This window comes from Cupressus sempervirens, chromosome 10, assembly GCF_028749045.1.
Source record: "Cupressus sempervirens isolate cs-2001-9-10 chromosome 10, ASM2874904v1, whole genome shotgun sequence".
In the NCBI taxonomy this organism is placed as follows: domain Eukaryota; kingdom Viridiplantae; phylum Streptophyta; class Pinopsida; order Cupressales; family Cupressaceae; genus Cupressus; species Cupressus sempervirens.
This window is the reverse complement of record NC_143127.1, coordinates 785,708,259-785,730,883: the sequence shown is the minus strand read 5'-3', so window position 1 is coordinate 785,730,883 and position 22,625 is coordinate 785,708,259. Positions and strand designations below refer to the sequence as shown.

Genomic DNA, 22,625 nt, shown 5'->3' with positions numbered 1-22,625 from the left:
ATCTGGAGTAAAAAATGAAATAGTACCTATGCTAATGAAACATCAAACAACATTTCATATGATGGACGCATTATTAAATGCATATGAGGTTTACAGTACGACTAGAACCCTTGCAATAAAAAGACAACTAAACCATATACAGATAAAGAAGGGAGAATCTATGAACGGCTAGTCTAAGAGACGAACTTGCAAGTATAGGAACCATAATTGAAGACAATGAACTAACACTTATGGCTATAGATGGGTTATCTGATTCATGTGGAACATTCTCACAAGGAGTAAGTGCTAGAGACAATCTTCCAGTCTTTAATAGACTTAAAGGACATTGCTTGCAAGAAGAATCTAGGAAACTTAAGAAAAGAGGAAGATTGGAAATTGAAAATGAAGAACTTCATGTTCTCAATACAAATTCCTATAAAGGTAAGAAGAAGCATTTTAAAAACAAAAAGGGTAATCAAAGAAATTACAAACCTAAGAAAGATCTATCCAAAATAAAATGCTTCAAATGTGAAAAGTATGGACACTATAGATCTAATTGCCCTGAGAATACAATGCAGCAAGTAAACTGTACAAACATTACTAGGAAAGAAGATGACTATGATCCTGAGAATCGTGTATTGTATTCTGCACTATCAAATGAAGTATTAAGCAAAGCATGGGTAATTGATTTTGGATCATCTTGACACATTACAGGATACAAAGAAGCAGTGGACTCTATATCTGAAGAAATTGATAGTGAAGTTACCATCGTGATAATTTCGCTCATTTAGTCAAAGGAATTGGGAATTGCACCTTGAAACTGAAGTCGGGTAGTTCTCTACATCTCAAACGAGTACTCCATGTACCATGAATAAAAAAGAATCTAATCTCGGTCACAACACTTGAAGATGATGGACATAATGTTGCATTCATGAACGGTAAAGTAATGACTTGGTCTAAGAACTCTTCATTTAAGAAAGCAAAGTTGATTGGTCAAAGAAAGGGATACTTTTATGAACTAAATACAAAACCTGGTCAACCTATTCAAGCATTAATTCATGAAGTTGTTGACATAAACGAAATATGGCACAGAAGGTTAAGACATCTAAATTTCAAAACCTTATCAACTATGGAAAAGATGGTAAGTGGTTTACCTAAGTTTAATAAAGATCACTCAAGCATATGCAAAGGATGCGCTCTGGGTAAGAACACCAAAAGTCTATTTCATGATAGCACTAGAAAAACTAACAATGTTTTGGAATTAATCCACTCAGATTTATGTGGACCTATGTCTGTTCCTTCTCTTGGAGGATTCTAGTACTATATACTTTTTATAGATGACTTTTCTAGGAAAACTTGGATTTACTTCTTAAAGTGTAAAGATTCAGAAGAAATCTTTAAGAGATTTAAAGAGTTCAAAACCTTAATTGAAAACTTATCAGGACACAAAATTAAAACTCTTAGGACTGATAATGGAGGGGAATACACTTTAGATTTGTTTAAAGAGTTTTGTAAAGAAACATGAATTAAGATGGAGTATACTGTTCCTTATAACCTACAACAAAATGGGATAGCAGAAAGGAAGAATAGAACAATTATAGAAGTTGCAAGAGCTATGATATTTAATCAAAACTTAGAATGTTATCTTTGGGTAGAAGCCTCTTGTACTGCTGTCTATATTCAAAATAGAAGTCCTCACTCCTACCTTAGAGATAAAACTCCTAAAGAAGTCTTTACTAAGGTTAAACCTAATATAAGTCATCTTAGGATTTTTGGGTGCCCAATATATATACATGTTAAAAAAAAAAAAGAGAACTAAGCTAGAACCCTCTGGGAGGAAAGGTATTTTTGTCGGGTATAGTGAAACATCTAAAGCATATAGGATTTTCATACCCAGTCAGAAAAACATTGAACTTAGTAGGGATGTAATATTTGAAGAAGATTTAGCATTCAAAAGAGACCTAATTACTGGCGATCCCTCTCCCTTACCTAGTTCTGAAGAAAATACTGAATCTGAGTTTCAGAGGGAGAACATTGAAGAAATTGAAGGCGAAATTCAAAATCTTAATCTTGAGAAAATTCAAAATCCAAAGAAAAGACTACTTTGGGCCATTAAGATAGTAGAGGAAGCACAAAACTTCGCTGCATCATCTGGAACCTTCAGAGAAAGCAAGAGACTCAAAAGATTTTCTAGTTGTGCAATAAACATGAGGGATTTATCTAAATTATAACCAACCAATGTTTTAGATGCTATTAAACATTCAGCTTGGAAGGATGCCATGACGGAAGAATACCAATCCATTATTAAGAATGATGTTTGGGAAATTGTTCCAAGACTTGAAGGAAAATCCGTTGTTTCTTCTAAATGGATACTTAAAATCAAGCATGCTGCTGACGGTAGCATTAAGAAATATAAAGCCAGATTCGTAGCCGGGGTTTCTCTTAAAAAGAGGGAATTGATTATGAAGAAACCTTTGCACCTGTTGCCAGATACATCTTTGTAAGAGTAGTCCTAGCTATTGCAACATCAAAGGGATGGAAAGTACATCAGACGGATGTAAAAACAACATTTCTGAATGAAAGAATTATAGAAGAGGTATATTTGGAACAACCTTAAGGATTTGAAACTCATAACTCTAAAGTTTTTGTTTGCAGGCTCAAGAAAGCTCTCTATGGGCTTAAACAGGCTCCAAGGGCTTGGTATGAAAGAATTGATAAGTATCTCAGGATTCTCTAAGAATGAAGTTGATCCAAATTTCTATTATAAAAAAGATAAAGATGATATGATAATAGTGATACTATATGTTGATGATTGACTAACAACAGGCATAGATCAATGCAAGAAAGATCTAATCAGAGAATTTGAAATGAAAGATTTAGGACTCCTTCATTACTTCCTAGGACTGGAAGTATGGCAGAATTCCGACAGCATCATACTTAATCAAGGAAAGTATACATTAGACATCTTGAAGAGATTTGGAATGTGGAACTACAAGCCTATGTCTTTTCCAATGGAGACTAATCTACATAAACTTAAGGAAGCAACAACAAAATCACCTTCCATAGATTCTACTCTTTACAGACAGATGATTGGGTCTCTTGTGTATTTGGTAAATACAAGACTTGATATTTGCTATGTTGTTAATGCCTTAAGTCAGTTTATGTGTGAGCCAAAGGAGATTCAACTAGTTGCAGTCAAACATATCATGGGATACTTACAAGGTACTCCTAATCTTGGGCTCAAGTATGAGAAAGTTGACTTCGACTGGCATGGGTCATAGACTTAGATTGGGCTGGAAGTGTTATGATAGGAAAAGCACTTCAGGATGCTATTTCAGTTTAGACTCAGCGATGATATCTTGGATATGTAGAAAGCAGGCATTAGTAGCACAAAGTTTCACAAAAGTTGAATACATTGCCGCATCAATGACCTCTCGGGAAGCAGTTTGGCTTAGAAAGTTACTTGTGGGATTATTTGGTCAATCCATGAATCCTACTATTATTCATTGTGATAATTAGAGTTCCATCAAGGTTCCTGTGAATCTAGTTTTCCATGACAGGTCCAAGCATATTGAAATTTCTTACTATTATGTAAGAGATATGGTAGATAGGAATACTGTAAAATTAGAATACATTTGCACTATGGATGTCATGTCCCCTTCTCCGCGCTAGTGTCGGCGCCGAGTTAATCTATCTCCGCATCCGGATAGATTAACGGCATCAATCAGGATGTTTTACCAGTCACATGGAGAACTTTAATTTAAAGGTTTATCTGATATTAATTTGGACATTCAGTTATAAAGTCACTTTATGTTTATTAAAGTTTTACTTTATAAAGTGACTTAAGTCACTACAGGACGAAACAGTGGTTTTTATCCCACATATCTCATGCCAACTCTTTTCCCTCACTTCGAGGTTATAAAAGGGAGAGCCTACATTGGGATTGGCACCAGGAAGTTGATAGTAAATGTTCAGATAAATTTCTGGTTGCTTGAATGTGACTGGTTTCTTTCCTGAGGACGAAAACCCTTGGGATTAGTGCAGAAGTTGGACGTAGTCCCAGCTTTGCATTAAGAGTGGAATCACCCAGATTTCACCATTGGTCTTCAAGGCTCGTTTTTGGAGTAGTATGGGACAGGCAGAAGTTTCTTGAGCAGTTGAGGGAGACACGACCTTGGAAGGTTATCATATTCCTCCAAACATTCTGGTTAATCCGGTTGGAGGCAAGTCTACACCAGGCGTTAAGAGTGACAGGGTTCTGAATAGTGGTCGGGTCGAGCTGGCTTCATACAGGTGATTGGTGTTGCACGCAAACTGAAACCAATTCCAGTGTCTTCGCGTGGGTCTATTCTGGGGTTGTCACCACACGCCCAGGCATTACGGGTTGCATAACACCACACCCGACCCCCCTGTGTTAACTGCGGTGAGAGCTTTCTGTTGGCCGGCGAACATCTTTCCTTACCGTCTCCAGCGGACGTTAGATACAGCACAGTGAACGTTAACCGAACTACATTCCCTGGTTCCATACGTGGACACGGTAGATACCAGCAACACTCGACTATAACAGACAGTGGTTAACAGTTATGTGAAGTCGGGCCGGATATTGCATTCAACTGGAGCCGTCGACAGGTCAATGTAACAATTTAGAGGATAAAGTCCGGAGACGTGATAGCAAAGAAACTCTCATACAGTTTGAGCAGTCCGGAGACGGGATAGCAAAGAAACTCTCCTGTCGCTGCTGTTACAGAGATAACCATCCTACGCCGGTTTGCTGCTACCTGCGTGCACGGGTCCATATCCACTGCTGAAGCCCGACGGTTACCCAGACCTTAGCCGTGGACGTGTGATTTGGATTTTGTTTCAGTACCACCCTGTAAATGCTGTGAGTATCAATGCGACTCATTCACTGAAGTTAATGTGTGTAATAGTCACAAGTTAATGCTGTCGAACTGTAGAGCAGCGTTTTCAAATTTCATGTGCTTACGATTTAATGGAAATGCATTCTGCTAAAGCTACATTCTAGTCTAGCACCAATATATATATGCTCTATATTTTATGTGAGTTTGAATACTTAATACTGTGGTAGTTGCCGAGGAAGTTTATGACCTGTTTGACAAAATTCCTATATACAGTAGCAATCACACTATGCTCAGTATTTGAATCAAGTATCAGGGTTATTCAGTTTGTAGGTAAACTGTTTGACCGAATAACCTTTATAAATTCTCCAGCATTTATTGTCAGTAAACTAAGCTCAGAATACTACATTGGTATCAGAGCCACAGGTCCTGCCAGCCTGTGGAAAACTTTATTTGCAGATTTATGAATGAGTAAAAGGCAGTATACATTCCGTCATCTTCAGCCGGAAAGGACTGAGTCTTCAGAACGTTTGGTAGTGGAAGACAGTTATTCGGTTGATGAGGCTATAAGCTTTGGACCGGAAATCCAGGTTGAACAAACGATTAGAGCTGAACAGGTTCAGGAACAAGTACAGGTTTCTCCTATGGCACATAATGAGGAAGCAAGGGACAGGGAAGTAATGGAGACCATGCGAGCTATCAGGGAAGGACAAAATAACATTGCTGCAGCGTTACAACAGCTCACAGGTGCCATGCAGCAGTTAGCTCCTGTTAATAGGAGAGCTCCCAGCCACCATAGTGGGGGTAGTAGTATTGCAGGAACACCCCGTTCAGTAAGGACACATACTCGGAATACAGATAGGCCCTTGATGCCTGTTTTTGTGGGAAATAACGCTGAAGAAGAAGTGGCTCATCCTGAAACTCCAGCCTTGTTAGCTGATAATGTTATAACTACTTATGATGAGTGGGATTTACTTCCGGATCAGATCAAGCAAAACCTGAACTTTAACCAATATTTGAATCAAAAGAGGGAAGCTGAAAAAATCCGTCATGATAGAAGGCCCAGGATGCAGAACAGGGATCTTAAACATGCTATGAATAAATTAACACTTCCCACGTTTGATGGCAGCAATAAAACTACAGCGAGAGCATGGATTCACAAATTGGATACTTATCTGACTCTCAAACCCATGGCCGAAACAGAGGCTATCAGGTTTGCTACAATGCATCTTGAAGGAGCAGCCTATGATTGGTGGCACCACGGTCTAGTTACTCAAGATCACGGACTCATCACTTCATATGAGGTTTTCAGCTCCAAGCTGATCACCCGTTTTGACAGAAAAGACATAGAGGTTTACTACAGAGATTTGGCTCAGTTACGACAGAGTGGGACTCTGGATCATTATATAGATGAGTTTCAGCGTATCTCAGTAATGGTACCTGACATGTCCGAGCAGCGCAAGGTGATGTTATTCACAGAAGGGTTACAGGATAGATTTAGAGGTTTGGTCAAAGTCCTAAAACCGAACACCTTGGATGACGCCATTAAGATGGCTCATGATTTGGACACTCCTTCATTACCGCAGCCTCCTAAGAACTCTTATAAGGGATCCACTTCTTATAAGGGGAACAAAAAACAGCAGAAAACAAATACTCCCAGATTGGATTTTGAGTCACGTAATGAATTAAGGAGGAAGAAGTTATGTTTTACTTGCAGGGAGCCATGGACTCCTGATCACCGATGTTTGGGTAAGGGCAAAATCCACTATATTGAGATCCATTCTGAAGGGGAGGAAGAGGTAGAAGAATCACGGGAAGTGGACAGCAGTAGGGGCAGCGAAGATGAGAAGGAAGATGAAGAACCGATGGGTAAAGTTAAGAAGAAGGAACAATCTACTCCTGAGCAATCTCCAGTTTTAGCTACCCTATCTAGTGATCCAGCATGTCATCCTTTCAGGGTGAAAGGGGTTGTTAGAGGCCAGCGCATTATTTGCCTTTTAGATACAGGAGCTTCGCATAATTTCATTAGCACACAGATGGTATCTAGGAGGGGATTACAAACAGCGGCCATACCCGAGTTTGATGTTAAGGTAGCGGGTGGAGATGTTTTGAGGTGCACAAAGAAGGTAACCGGGCTTCAGATTCAGTTTGATGGTTATCTTCTAGATTCTGATTTTTATGTGGTTGATCTGGATGGGTTGGATGCTATATTGGGCAGACAGTGGCTGAGTACTCTTCGTAGGTATACATTTGATCATGTGACTATGCAGTTGGAGTTTTTACAGGGTGATAAATTGGTGATCCTTAAAGCTATTTCTGATAGCAGCCCCAGGATGATTTCAGCTCACAGGATGGAGGCTATATTGAGACATGAGGATATAGAGTGGGCCACTCAGTGTTTTATCTCGTCCAAGGAGATCCAGGGTACAGGACAGCGATATCACTGCGACATCCAGACAGTTATAGACAAGCACAGGAGAGTCTTCGAGGATATTCCTCCTGGGATTCCTCCAGATAGGGGATTCGAGCATATTATTGAGCTTGAGGAGGGAGCTAAACCTGTTATTACTACGCCTTATCGTCATCCTAGACATTACAAAGAGGAAATAGAGAAGACGATTAAGGAGCTTTTGGATATGGGACACATCAGACCCAGCTCTAGTCCCTTTGCATCTTCAGTAGTATTGGTCAAAAAGAAGGATGGCACCCTGCGGATGTGCATCGATTACCGTGCCTTGAACAAGAGAACTATCAAGAACAGATATCCGATTCCCCGTATTGATGAATTGTTAGATGAGCTACATGGGGCAGTTTATTTCTCCAAGATAGATCTTCGCTCGGGGTACCATCAGATCCGGGTCCGGAAAGAAGATGTGCATAAAACAGCATTCAGATGCCATTACGGACATTATGAGTTCTTGGTGATGCCTTTTGGGCTCACTAACGCACCAGCCACCTTCCAGTCTTGCATGAACCATATTTTTAAGAAACAGCTAAGGAAGTGTGTTTTAGTATTCTTTGATGATATATTGGTTTACAGCAGAACTTGGGAGGAACACATACAGCATTTGGATGAGGTTCTTAGCATCTTAGAGGAGAACTTTTTATTTGCGAAGGAATCTAAGTGCGAGTTTGGATTGACTGAGATTCTCTATTTGGGTCATGTGATTGGAGTTGAGGGAGTTAAGGTGCACCAGGAGAAGATCCGAGCGATATTGGATTGGCCGCCACCGAAGGATGTATCAGAGTTACGTGGTTTTCTAGGTCTTTGTTCATATTACAGGCAGTTTGCCAAGGGGTTTTCACAGGTTGCTGCACCCCTTACGGATTTGACTCGGAAAGGGGCTTTTTCTTGGACAGAAGAGGCTATGGCAGCATTTGATAGGCTGAAGCGGGTGATGAGTTCATGCCCAGTACTAGCACTTCCGGATTTCTCGAAGCCCTTTGTTCTAGAGTGTGATGCATTGGGAAGCGGAATAGGGGCAGTGTTGATGCAGGACCGGCACCCCATCGCTTTTGAGAGCAGGAAACTACGGGGCAGCGAGATATTGTATTCCACATATGATAAAGAGATGCTGGCCATAATGCATGCATTGGCAAAATTTAGACAGTACTTGGTGGGAAGTAAATTTACAGTCAAAACAGATCATAACAGCCTACGTTACTTCCTTGAACAGAAAGAATTGAACGAAAGACAGCAGAAATGGGTCAGCAAGATACAAGCGTATGATTTTGACATCGAATATATCAAAGGGAAAAATAATACTGTTGCGGATGCTCTTTCTCGTAGGCCACCAGTGCTGGATTGTTACACCATTTCTGAAATTTCAGCGGATTGGAGATCACAACTACTAGTGGAGTATTCCAAAAATGCACACGCTTGTCAGATTATGGATGGTATACTTCAGGATGAGAGGTACAAGGTGCTGAACGATATCATTTACTATAAGGACAGAATTTACCTAGTACCTGATTCTAAATTAAAGGAGGATATTATGCGCACCTTTCATGATGCACCAACAGCAGGGCACCCAGGGTTTTTCAAAACCTACAAGCAAATCAGAGAAAGATTCTCCTGGAAAGGGCTCAAGGATGATATTCTTCAGCATGTTAGAGAGTGCCCGACTTGTCAGCAGAACAAGTCAGAACAGGGATTTCCGGCAGGATTGCTTCAGCCTCTTCCCATTCCAGCCCAAAGATGGGAAAGCATCTCTATGGATTTCATTACCGGGTTGCCGAGGGTCCAAGGTAGGGATTGCATCTTCGTAGTGGTGGACAGGTTGACCAAATATGCACATTTTTTCGCGATATCAGCAGATTGGTCAGCTTCTCAGGTGGCTGAATTGTTTTTCCGAGAGGTTTTTAGACTCCATGGTTTGCCCAAAACCATTGTGAGTGACAGAGACAGCAGGTTTCTCAGCACCTTTTGGCAGGAGATTTTTAGATTAACTGGTACAGAATTGACTCCGAGCACAAGTTACCATCCACAGACTGATGGGCAGACCGAGATAGTGAATAAGTGGGTGGAAGGTTACTTGAGGAACTACATTGCAGGACAGCAGAGAGCGTGGGTCAAGTGGCTGTATTTGGGAGAACACTGCTATAATTCCACCTATCATATGTCCATTCGGATGACCCCTTTCCGTGCTCTCTATGGTTACGAGCCTCTCTCTTTTGTTGATTTGGCATTATCAGACAGCAGGGCACCGTTAGCCAGAGATTGGATTGAGGAGCAACAGGATATCCTTCGAGCACTCAGGGATAATATCCAGCAGGCGCTGAATCAGCAAAAATTGTACGCTGATCGGCACCGTACCGAGAGAAGTTTTGAGGTTGGGGATAGAGTTTTCCTACGTCTACAGCCTTACAGACAGAGCTCCTTAAAGAAGAGTGGATCCGAGAAACTGAAGCCCAGATTTTATGGACCATACTCTATCACCAAGCGGGTAGGAGAAGTTGCTTATGAGCTAGAGCTGCCAGGTGACAGCCGGATTCACAATGTGTTTCATGTTTCGTGCCTCAAGGAAGCTGTGGGACAACGAATTATGCCCTCTGAGATTTTACCCCCGCTTGATGAAGAGGGTAAGCTTATTTTGATGCCGGAAGAAGTAATTGAAAGCAGAGAGAGGAAGCTGCGAAACAGAACTGTCAGGGAATTTCTAATTCGGTGGAAGGGCTTGCCTTATGAGGACGCCACATGGGAGGGCGAGTCTATATTGCAGCATCCAGCTTTGAGATTGCTTGAGGGCAAGCAATCCCGAGAAGGGAGGACTGTCATGTCCCCTTCTCCGCGCTAGTGTCGGCGCCGAGTTAATCTATCTCCGCATCCGGATAGATTAACGGCATCAATCAGGATGTTTTACCAGTCACATGGAGAACTTTAATTTAAAGGTTTATCTGATATTAATTTGGACATTCAGTTATAAAGTCACTTTATGTTTATTAAAGTTTTACTTTATAAAGTGACTTAAGTCACTACAGGACGAAACAGTGGTTTTTATCCCACATATCTCATGCCAACTCTTTTCCCTCACTTCGAGGTTATAAAAGGGAGAGCCTACATTGGGATTGGCACCAGGAAGTTGATAGTAAATGTTCAGATAAATTTCTGGTTGCTTGAATGTGACTGGTTTCTTTCCTGAGGACGAAAACCCTTGGGATTAGTGCAGAAGTTGGACGTAGTCCCAGCTTTGCATTAAGAGTGGAATCACCCAGATTTCACCATTGGTCTTCAAGGCTCGTTTTTGGAGTAGTATGGGACAGGCAGAAGTTTCTTGAGCAGTTGAGGGAGACACGACCTTGGAAGGTTATCATATTCCTCCAAACATTCTGGTTAATCCGGTTGGAGGCAAGTCTACACCAGGCGTTAAGAGTGACAGGGTTCTGAATAGTGGTCGGGTCGAGCTGGCTTCATACAGGTGATTGGTGTTGCACGCAAACTGAAACCAATTCCAGTGTCTTCGCGTGGGTCTATTCTGGGGTTGTCACCACACGCCCAGGCATTACGGGTTGCATAACACCACACCCGACCCCCCTGTGTTAACTGCGGTGAGAGCTTTCTGTTGGCCGGCGAACATCTTTCCTTACCGTCTCCAGCGGACGTTAGATACAGCACAGTGAACGTTAACCGAACTACATTCCCTGGTTCCATACGTGGACACGGTAGATACCAGCAACACTCGACTATAACAGACAGTGGTTAACAGTTATGTGAAGTCGGGCCGGATATTGCATTCAACTGGAGCCGTCGACAGGTCAATGTAACAATTTAGAGGATAAAGTCCGGAGACGTGATAGCAAAGAAACTCTCATACAGTTCGAGCAGTCCGGAGACGGGATAGCAAAGAAACTCTCCTGTCGGTGCTGTTACAGAGATAACCATCCTACGCCGGTTTGCTGCTACCTGCGTGCACGGGTCCATATCCACTGCTGAAGCCCGACGGTTACCCAGACCTTAGCCGTGGACGTGTGATTTGGATTTTGTTTCAGTACCACCCTGTAAATGCTGTGAGTATCAATGCGACTCATTCACTGAAGTTAATATGTGTAATAGTCACAAGTTAATGCTGTCGAACTGTAGAGCAGCGTTTTCAAATTTCATGTGCTTACGATTTAATGGAAATGCATTCTGCTGAAGCTACATTCTAGTCTAGCACCAATATATATATGCTCTATATTTTATGTGAGTTTGAATACTTAATACTGTGGTAGTTGCCGAGGAAGTTTATGACCTGTTTGACAAAATTCCTATATACAGTAGCAATCACACTATGCTCAGTATTTGAATCAAGTATCAGGGTTATTCAGTTTGTAGGTAAACTGTTTGACCGAATAACCTTTATAAATTCTCCAGCATTTATTGTCAGTAAACTAAGCTCAGAATACTACAATGGATCAGAGAACAGATATTCTTACCAAACCTCTCTCTCTTGAGTGAAGATAGATCACTTCAAGAAAAGACTTGGTATGGTTGAATTGTAATACATTTGTATTCTTTAAATTATTATTAAAATAATTTTTATTGTCAGGCTATTAACTGTCTGCACCATTTGTATTCATTATTTAAGAGGTGACGATTGCTGAGATAATGAACACTTGTATACAAGACATTATAAGAGATGACGGTCTCTTAGATAATGTGCTGAATAGTAGAGATCTACTGTCAGATCTAGATGAGTTCAAGATCACATTGTGATGTAGACATTTCTATGCCTACGAGTCACAACTTGGATAAATGAAGAATTTAATTATCCTCTAGAGTTTATCCTGTGTTCTAGTAGATCTTAATATCATGTTATGATATAAGAATGCCAGTACCTATGAGTCACAACTTGGATAAATGAAGAATTTAATTATTCTTCAGATTTTATCCTGTATATTGTATTCTTTGCAATACTGTTATCACTAGTATCAGTGATAAGTCATATCACAGGGAAGTAATATGACATAGTATCATGTGTTCGATGATACCACATGCTAAGAAGATTCACTTTGTTAAGATATCTTAGCATGTGGTATCATCAAATTTGTTAAGATATCATTTTGCACAAACTTCTATGGGGAAAGGTTGGACTTAATCCCTTCCCCTTTTTTCCTTTTTTTGTTTTGGTAATAATTTTTTTGGGGGGTTGTAATAAATAGAGAAAAATAATCTCCTGATTACAAACTCCCTTACTGCCTTTTCTTGGTAATATATTCCTGTAGCTCAATTTAAATTTTAAATTTTGTTTGAAATTGAATATTAATAGGATTTTCTTTTACCAATTGGCAAAATTGGCAGCATTTTTTTAGGAGCACCAGTCTTTGGGTGCTGGCCAGTTTGTCCATGGTTAAAGTGATCAAACACATTTTGACTTGTTAGCATGAACACAACACAAAACCTCTATGAAATACATGTATGTTCAGTGTTCACTAACAAATTATTTTACCTTTTCATTCTAGCAACTCAAATTCCTTAATAAATCTTACAAATTATGTAAGATCAACCCATACAAGCTAAACAAGTTACAAAACAATCATCAAATTGAAGCATGTGTAACCAAGGCACAGGTGTCAATCTTAAGGGTTGGAAGAAAAATAAGGGTGATTAGTGCTTCAAACCTAGCAGCTGAAAATATCAATTGAGCAAACACACAAATTTCAGAATATGAACAATCAGTTAGTATAGTGAGGTGTCGATTTTGTAATATAACAGTAGTTTGATTTTGTATTATAAGGCATGAATTTCCTTGAAATGACATGAAATGAATTTACAAGGTGCAGAAAATTGATTTAGAGTATTCCAATATTATTAGGTGTGAAAATAACACTCAATATCAAAATTTGAAAACTAAGAAAATTGATTGTATAAATTTTCAGGTGTCAATTATTTGGATAATCATTTGCAAAGATTTTTTATTTATTTATATTCTATCTAAAAATTTGTCACATGAAAAGCAATAATAAAGACTAAACAGTAGAGAAAAATTGCTTGATGGGCAAGGTAGACCATCAAATTTGGGGTCTGTATGTACTCCACCCAGCATGATGGTGATAACAAAAAAACATAAAGGTTATGGCAAAGCAAGAAAACTAAGCTAAAAAAAATAGGACTTAAAATTAAGCAATGGTATTGTATTTTGGTTTGCCTTTCATTAGTTTTGTGTCAGTCAGTTCAAATATTATGCTTATGAAGATAATAGTTAATTTAGTTACATAGTGGATTTGTCTAACCATAATTGGTGTCCCAAGCAGGCTACAAAATCTTAAGATGACGAGTGAAGGAGGAAGTATGAAGGTGACTGCCATAAATGGCGTTAAAATGTATGCTGTGTCGGGTCACCGCTCTTTGGCCACTTGGATTCATCCAAACAAATTGAAAGCTCTTCGCAAAGATGATGGTCTGTCACTCATTTTCTTTTTTCTTCCTTAGACTATTTTGTTAACTCTCTGTTCAATTTATTTAGACATTGTTTGAACTATTGTAGGAGTGCCAAGAATCTGGAGATTTTTTTGTGATTGGTTATGCAACATATAGATGCAAAATTATCTATTGGCTTAGACTGAACGTGTGGTTATCTATGAGAGAGACTAGGGTGTACTAAAATAGTTGCAAATTGTCTAGGCCCTCTCCTTAGTTCTTTGCCTTAGCTGATTATTTAGATGCTAGTAGACCTCAATGCCATCATGGAAACACTATATAACATTTTTTGAAGGAATCTTTTGTTGGTTTGTTTGACATCAAATACTAATTTCCTGGTCATGCTTCCTCTATTGTCAATGCAACCTGTTGTGTTGTAAACAAACACGTCCCACTGCAAATGGGGACCCCCTCTTTTTTCTTGATAGTTTGTCTATATTGGTTTTAGCTTAGCAACAAGTTTGGAGTCTTAGGTGTGGATGAGGTTTGAAAGTTGGACAACATGGGATGCAAGGGGTGAGAGATTGAGCATTTGCACAATGAATTGATGACAAGTGTAAAGAAATTCCAAGATTATGTATGAAAATCCTCAAGGGTGATAGGAATTCCGGGTATGACAAAGCAAAAATCCTTACACTTGCCTTGAATTTATGACCAGCATTGAGGATTTTGTCCTAACACATTGCAGATTTTGACCTAGCATGTAAAGTTGTCCAAGAAAGCATTGATTTTTTTACTCCACCCTAGTGCAAATTTCCAACATAGGGTAGCATTCTGACCTGCATATGACAATCTGTCCAAACATGTATCTGACTTCTGCCCATTTTGAGAAAGCATTTCTTACATAGCTAAAGTCCGATCTCCTTTCATAGAAAATTTTGAACACTTGGTAAGATTTTGATTAGATTTCATTGTTTGTACTAATGAGGCATAGATTTTTGACCTAAGGTGTAGACAAATTCCCAACCACCTCTTGATTTCCGACCTAAGTTGTGTTGGGATTCCTAACAACGGTCAAATTTCTGCCCAGCTTCAAGTGACTTGTCCAGACATATATGAAATTTCCAATTTGCTTGTAATGAAAAATCCAAACATAAGCCTAACTTCTGCCCAACATTATGAGGACAAACCCTTACACGTGGTGAATTTTTGATCTGCTTTTGAAAAAACTTGAGACACACCTAATTTCCAACCTAGGGCAGAGCAGTTCCAAACTCATGTCTAATTTCCAACCTCCAGTTTGTTAAAAAATGCAAATAAAGTTGAGAGTTGCACTCAACATGTCAACATGAGCAGTTCTCCAAATGCCCCCAATTTCTGCTTTGTTTTTGGATAAAATTCTGAACAACTTGTGAATTTCTGACCTCCGTATGATAATATTACGAAAAAATCAGAGAGTTTCCGCTCCATTTTGACTAGCCTGTCCTAACACAAGCATAAATCCTGACCTCCCTTTCAATACAAAATTCTTAATGAGGGATGTTTGCTGACCCTTCATAGGATTAATTTCAAAACAATTTTAAGGAAGTCATACTAATTGAGCTAGGAAATCTTAAGTGCTTTAAGGTTCGGTTACTGGGGAGTGAAGAAATTGCAAGTGAAAGTTCAAGTGATATCAAGTTGGCTACCATCAGAGATAGAAAGCCTATAAAAATATATGAAAGGTTATCATTTCTACACAATGCAAGGTGAGATTAATCAAGTGCAGAGCACAGATCAATGAAATAAAGGATGGTGAAAACCAGAATTGGAAAGTGCGAGTTCAAGGATCAGGCATTTCAAACTCAGAAAATCAGAACTTAAATATTGTTACATCCCAAATTTTTGACCCAATTAAAAATGTTCATTTAGCCATTGAGGTTTCACATGAAGTCAGTTCACAGTTAAAATTTGTTATAATCATGTGAAATGGTAAGACGGTTAATCGTTATAATTTCATATGAAGATGACATGCTGGTTAAGCATTATGATGATATTTTAAAGCTATCTTAGAAAGTTCATTATTTATCATGGGAAGTGAAAAGGCGGTTAGCCATTGTGATTATTTATGATTAATAACCTATTATGGTAGTTATTATTATATTGAGGAATACGATTAAATTGTGGAGAATTTCCTTGTAGGGAACACGTCAAAGGGGTGGAAGCATTGTCAAAAATGAATTGGGCACAAGGGCACCACCATCATTGGGCAAATAGGTACGAGCCTTGAATCACCATGGCTAAGGATAAATGACTAGGTAAGCAAGAGTATATGTTGGACGACCATGAGCTACTTGGTAAATTACACATCATTTAATAGTAAAAGAGATCACTAAGCATGAATTGAAATTTGAGCAAATTTGTACCTTTGCAATTGTGTTGTCGGTTGGAGCCTCCTGATGTATAATCATGTCTTATCATATCAACATCATGATACCTACATATCTATACACGAACATAAATGTATATGTGTACATACGTAAACCAACTTTATATATAAGGATGTATATGCATACTTGATATTTGGTGTATACGTAAGAAATATATGGTTGGGGTTTACACATGTACACGTATATGCATACATACATATATAGGTATCTATAGATATGTTATATATTAAGACATTATTATTATTTCTTCAACCATGGTAATAGTTTAATATTATTTCATGTGAGGCCACTTATCATATTTTTACTATTTTCCATCGCGCCTTATAAGTTGAGATGGCCAATTTAAATATTTGTGCTGACAACTTCTTGTTTTGCACTTGTAACTCTCACCGCCACCCTCTTCTTGTAACCAAGATAACGTGCAAATGATTTGTTCTTTATTATTCTCCCTGCTGCCTGGGAAGCGAGCCTCTTCCTCTTGCAATTGTTTGAGTTATATTTGTTTTGCAAGGCACAAACCTTCGGAGCATGGATTACCTTCTATGTTTTGCATCATTATTTCTCATAACTATAGTTGGAGTTCTTACCTTTGCTAGACACAAATTCTTCCTACATTCTAAGTTCATATAGATTCCAAGTAGAGTCATTGGAAAGTCGTGCTTGTTGTGCATCTTGGATTGATAGAACACAGCAGCAAGTGGTATGAACCGAATCCAAACGGAGCACATCCTAGGTCTTGTTTTGCATTTCATATTTGAATCTTGATGAGAACTTTGAAATATGTGCATCTAAATTCGAAGCCATTTCATGGCTTGTGCGGTATAGGCAGCCACCTGGTGGATGAGTATGTAAGTGAATAAGGCCTCTTTTCTTAAAGCTCTGATATCGAATCAGAACGCCAATTCAATGGCAAAGTTCGATTCATATCCGACTGATATCCACAGGAGGTTACATCCATTAGTTTGAATAATGAATTACAACTTACTGCTGGTGATTTCCATTTAGAATTAATCTCATAACAATATATGATTTTGCTTAGTCAAATTTGTGAAATACACTTTATATAGGGACATCTAATCTTTAGTTCGTGAGTTAAGGACAACAAGCATAAGAAGATGCAAGTCAAGTATACTTCATGATTCTGTGATGACTTTGGAAGGGACATAAGAAATTGACTGTGACTATAATTTAGAAAGAACACTTAGCTTACACCCAGAAAATCCATCCAGGAGGGCCATCTTGGCTGAGATGAAGGGTGAGTTGAAAATCATTGAACCGTAGAATTACTTCTTGCATGAAAAGAAATGAACCATTAATAATAGTAATGGTAAGCTCAAAAGAAAAGAGATATTAATTAACAAGAGTCAGCTCATGGTAGTCCAATATTCAGATCTTTATGCTTAGTCGAGCAATGGGAATGATATCCTAGTGCCAAGATACTCAATGGCTGATCAAGGTGTTCCATGTCTATTTTCAGGTAGGGAGGGCCTTTCTCCTTAGAGAAAATGTGGGGATAAGTTTAAGGTCCGTGGTTGGGAGGTTAAGCCCTTGACAATGTTTCCCCTCTTCACAAGATGTCAAGACATGCACCAAACAAAGATAAGTTATGCATTCAAACATTTGTCAGAAACATGTATTTTGCATTTATGATGTTTATATGAGTAGAAGATATGATGGATTGATTTATATCATTGATTCAATTATTCCTTTAATGAAAGCAACTTTTCGTCAGTGTGATTGGTAACTAGTTACTTTGATTGAACTTTTAACTGAACATGAAATATAACTATATGCAAGAGAAGATAGGTTTATCTGATGGATTGTTATTTTTGTGTAATGAATATGAGCGTATCTTTTAACTGTATGTTGTTGCCATAGTTAGCAATAGAAAGAAAAAGAATGAGACAGTATTATTTGATGCCCTAAATAATACAGTGATATTTAATGCCCTAAATGGTACAGTGGTATTTGATGCCCTAAATGATATAGTAATATTTGTCATTACGATAAAGTGGTATAACTATTTGTTCCTTAAGTGGTATTTATGGACTAATCTGGGTTTTGCAGAAGCATCCCTAGATGGATTTCGGTTTTGAATTCTACGGTATGTAGATTTTATGTTCCTTGTTAAATTCATTGATGCTGTTTTCAATTGTTAGTTATGAAATTTTCGGTTAATTTATTGTAACTGCCTTCTCATGCACATGATTGTGAATTAGTAATGTATTTCACTTATATACTCACCCATCGGGTGGCTGCCTATAATGCACGAGCCATGAAATGGCTTCAAATTTAGATGCACACATTTCAAAGTTCTCATCAAAATTCAAATATGAAATGAAAAAGAAGACTTGGGATGTGCTTTGTTTGGAGTCAGTTCGTATCACTTGTTGTCATGTTCTGTCAATCCAAGATGCACGACAAGCACCACTTATGACTCTACTTGGAATCTATATGAACTGAAAATGTAGGAAGAATGTGTCTAGCAGAGGTAAGAACTCCGGCTATAGCTATGAGAAATAACGATGCAAACCATAGAAGGTAATCCATGCTCTGAAGGTTTTTGCCTTGCAAAACAAATATAACTCAGACAATTGCAAGAGGAAGAGGCTCGCTTCCTAGGCAGTGGGGAGAATAATAAAGAACAAATCATCTGCACGTTATCTTGGTTACAAGAAGAGGGTGGCGGTGAGAGTTACAAGTGCAAAACAAGAAGTCATCGGCACAAATATTTAAATTGGACATCTCAACTTATAAGGCCCGATGGAAAATAATAAAAATATGAAAGGTGGCCTCACATGAAATAATATTAAACCACAACCATGGTGAAAGAAATAATAATAATAATGTCTTAATATGTAACATCATGGTATCTATAGATACCTATATATGTATGTATGCATATATGTGTACATGTGTAAACCCCAACCATATATTTCTTACGTATATGCCAAATATCAAGTATTGGTATACATCTTTATATATATATATAAAGTTGGTTTACGTATGTACACATATACATGTATGTACATGTATAGATATGTAGGTATCATGATGTCGATATGATAAGACATGATTATACATCAGGAGGCTCCAACCGACAACACAATTGTAGAGGTACAAATTTTCTCAAATTTCAATTCATGCTCAGTGATCTCTCTTACTATTAAATGATGTGTAATTTAATAGGTTAGCTCATGGTCGTCTAATGTACACTCTTACTTGCCTAGTCGTTTATCCTTAGCCATGGTGATTCAAGGCTCGTACCTATTTGCCCAATGATGGTGGTGCCCCTGTGCCCAATTCTTTTTTGACAATGCTTCCACCCCTTTGACATGTTCCCTACAAGGAAATTCTCCACAATTTAATCGTATTCCTCAATATAATAATAATTACCATAAGAGGTTATTAATCATAAATAATCACAATGGCTAACCGCCTTTTCACTTCCCATGATAAATAACCAACTTTCTAAGATAGCTTTAAATATCATCATAATGGTTAACTAGCATGCCATCTTCATGTGAAATTATAACGGTTAACCATCTTACCATTTCACATGATTATAACAAATTTTAATAGTGAATTGACTTCATGTGAAACCTCAATGGCTAAATGAACATTTTAAATTAGGTCAAAAATTGGGATGTAACAAATATAGTGAACCATCTAAAGCCTACAAGGTGTATGTTCCCGGTCAAAAAAAATTGAACTTAGTAGAGATGTATCTTTTTAAGAAGATATCGCATTCAAAACATCTAAAAACATTATTGAGACATGATGAGTCTCCTCAAGACATATTAGAGGATCTTGGCACTGAACTTCAAAGGGAGATACTTGCATAAAATAATGAACCTTTGAATTCTACTCCTGAACTTGCTAATAATAGAAGAAGACCGTTTTGGACGAGGAAAATAGTTGAAGAAGTAGAAAACTATGTTGAACCTAAGGGCACATTTAGAGAAAGCAAGGAACCGAGAGGTTACTCAAATTATGTCGCTCTAATGAGTGAACTTATTAAGTCCGAGCCTCCAAATGTTGAGGAAGCACTAAAACATCAAGCTTGGAAGGATGCCATGGTCAAAGAGTATCAGTTCATTTTGAAGAACGATGTCTGGGACATTGTGACTAGGCCTAAAGGAAAAGCAATTGTTTCATCCAGATGGCTTAAAATCAAACATGCAATAGATGAAAGTATTGAAAAACTCAAAGCTAGATTTGTTGCCAAAGGTTTCTTACAAAAGGCAGAAATTGATTACAATGAAACATTTGCATGAGTTGCTAGGTACACTTAGGTAAGGACCCTAATTGCTATCACTGCCTTAAAAGGGTGGAAGATACATGAGATGGATGTCAAGACTGCATTTTTGAATGGTATTATAGAAGAGGAAGTATACCTAGAGCAACCTGAAGGGTTTATTATTCATGATGGTACCTTTAACGTTTGCTGATTGAAGAAGGCTCTCTATGGCCTCAAACAAGCCCCTAGAGCTTAGTATGATAGAAAGTTACCTCCCCAAGTTGGGATTCTCCAAGATCAAAGTAGATCCTTATCTCTATTTTAAGGTAACAAATGGTGATATGTAATCCTAGTTCTTTATGTTGATAATTTACTAATCAAAGGTGAAGATCATTTGATCATGAAATGCAAACAAGATATTGCTTCTGAAATTGATATGAAGGACCTAGGCCTCCTGCATTACTTCCTGGGACTAGAATTATGGAAAGAAGAAAATTGTATCATTCTAAATCAAGGTAAATACATTATTGATATTCTAAACAGATTTGGAATGATGGACTATAGGCCCATGTCTACGCCTGTGGAAACCAATCTACATAAAAACTAAAAGGCGTAGCCTTTGAGTCAAAATTAATTGATGCTCCTCTTTATCTACAAATTATTGGATCTTTGATGTATTTTCTGAATACCAAGCTAGAAAATTTGTTATGCTACAAATGCCTTTAGTTAGTTCACGTGCGAACCCAGGAAAGTACATCTTGTAGCAACAAAAAATATCATGAGAAATCTACATGGAAATATTGGACAAGGATTAAGATATGCTAATGTAGATTTACGTCTACATGGGTATTCAGATTCAGATTGTGCTGGCAGTGTTGATCGAAAAATACCTCAGGGTACTATTTCAGCTTAGGATCTGCCATTATATCCTGGTTTAGCAGAAAGCAATCCCCAGTTGCACGGAGTTCTACAGAAGCCGAGTACATTGCAATATCCATAGGAGCTCGAGAAGCAATATGGTTGAGGAAACTACTGGTAGAATTGTTTGGATAATCAAAGAACTCCACTATTATACACTGTGATAATCAAAGTTGTATAAGACTTGTAGTGAATCTAGTATTTCATAATAGATCAAAACATATTGAGATCCCCTACCATTATATTAGGGATATGGTGGAAAGAAATGTCATAGAATTGAGATATATTAGCACGGATGAGCAAGCTGTTGACATTCTAACCAAGCCCCTCCCAAAATTAAAAGTGGAACATTATACTTTCTGAGGTTGAGTCTTAGTTTAAGTTTTTAATGTTAAAAGATATAGATTTGTATATTCTTTTCTTACCATGTGAGTTACTACATGATTATGCAGAAACATCATGAAAGGCGACGATCTTTCATTAATGTTTGATTATGATTACTATTATAAGGTGATGATCCTAACAATAGTTTGACCTACTATCATTGTGGATGTCATTTGGTTGATGTCTATGGAGCTTGTGGTAGTACATATCTGTTATGTAACTAAGTTTCATCATTGAGATATGGCATGGTGGATACTATGAGACTTAGTATCATTAGAGACACCATGTGCAAATATTTTCTTTGATAGGTATCATGAGACTTGATACTAGTGCACATACCGAAGAAGATATAAGTATGATGATATCATATGGTTGATATCCTTGGTTGAACCATAATTTTGATGATATCGAAAGGTAACATCTAAATGGTGGATATATATTGCTATCCTTAAAAACGCCATTCTCCAGGATATCATTTTGAGATGATATTCGTTTCTCTTACAATATAAATTACAAAGTGTTGAGGTTACAAACTATCCTCCCTAGCTAAGATAAGATAAGATATAAATGTCCAACAAGAGACCACAAATGGGCCTAAGGGACTGAAAGTACAAACAAAGGTCATAAGGCAGCATGACCACCAAATGGTGTCCATGTACAAAAGGAAACCAACAGAACAAGAAGCAAACAAAGAGAAACCACACAAAACAAGAGAGGCTATGCAACTGCCAAATAACTAGCAGTTCGTAGTCGTCGATAAGTTATAGCTATGCTGCTGGTGGTTAGACTAGTTTGATCAAATTGATAAACTACGGTTATTAATGTATATATGTCTAACAGATAAACATTATCATTTATTAATGATTATTAAACATGTGTATGTATACACACACACATGCACTTTTGATCATATATATATAATGTATACATGAATATCGATCCAATGGTTTCAATATGATTCATAACATTGTGCAAATCTG

At 38.0% G+C, this 22,625-nt stretch overlaps 1 protein-coding gene across 1 annotated transcript in view; it reads left to right on the top strand.

Annotated features, from left to right (window-relative positions):
* Positions 1 to 22,625, top strand: part of EDA7 (embryo sac development arrest 7) — a 140,271-nt gene that overhangs the window by 27,186 nt on the left and 90,460 nt on the right. The window contains exon 2 of the mRNA XM_089807742.1: positions 13,569 to 13,714. Within this exon, the coding sequence (XP_089663868.1) occupies positions 13,585 to 13,714 (130 nt within the window). The 5' untranslated portion in view covers positions 13,569 to 13,584. The remainder of the gene's footprint in view (positions 1 to 13,568; positions 13,715 to 22,625) is intronic.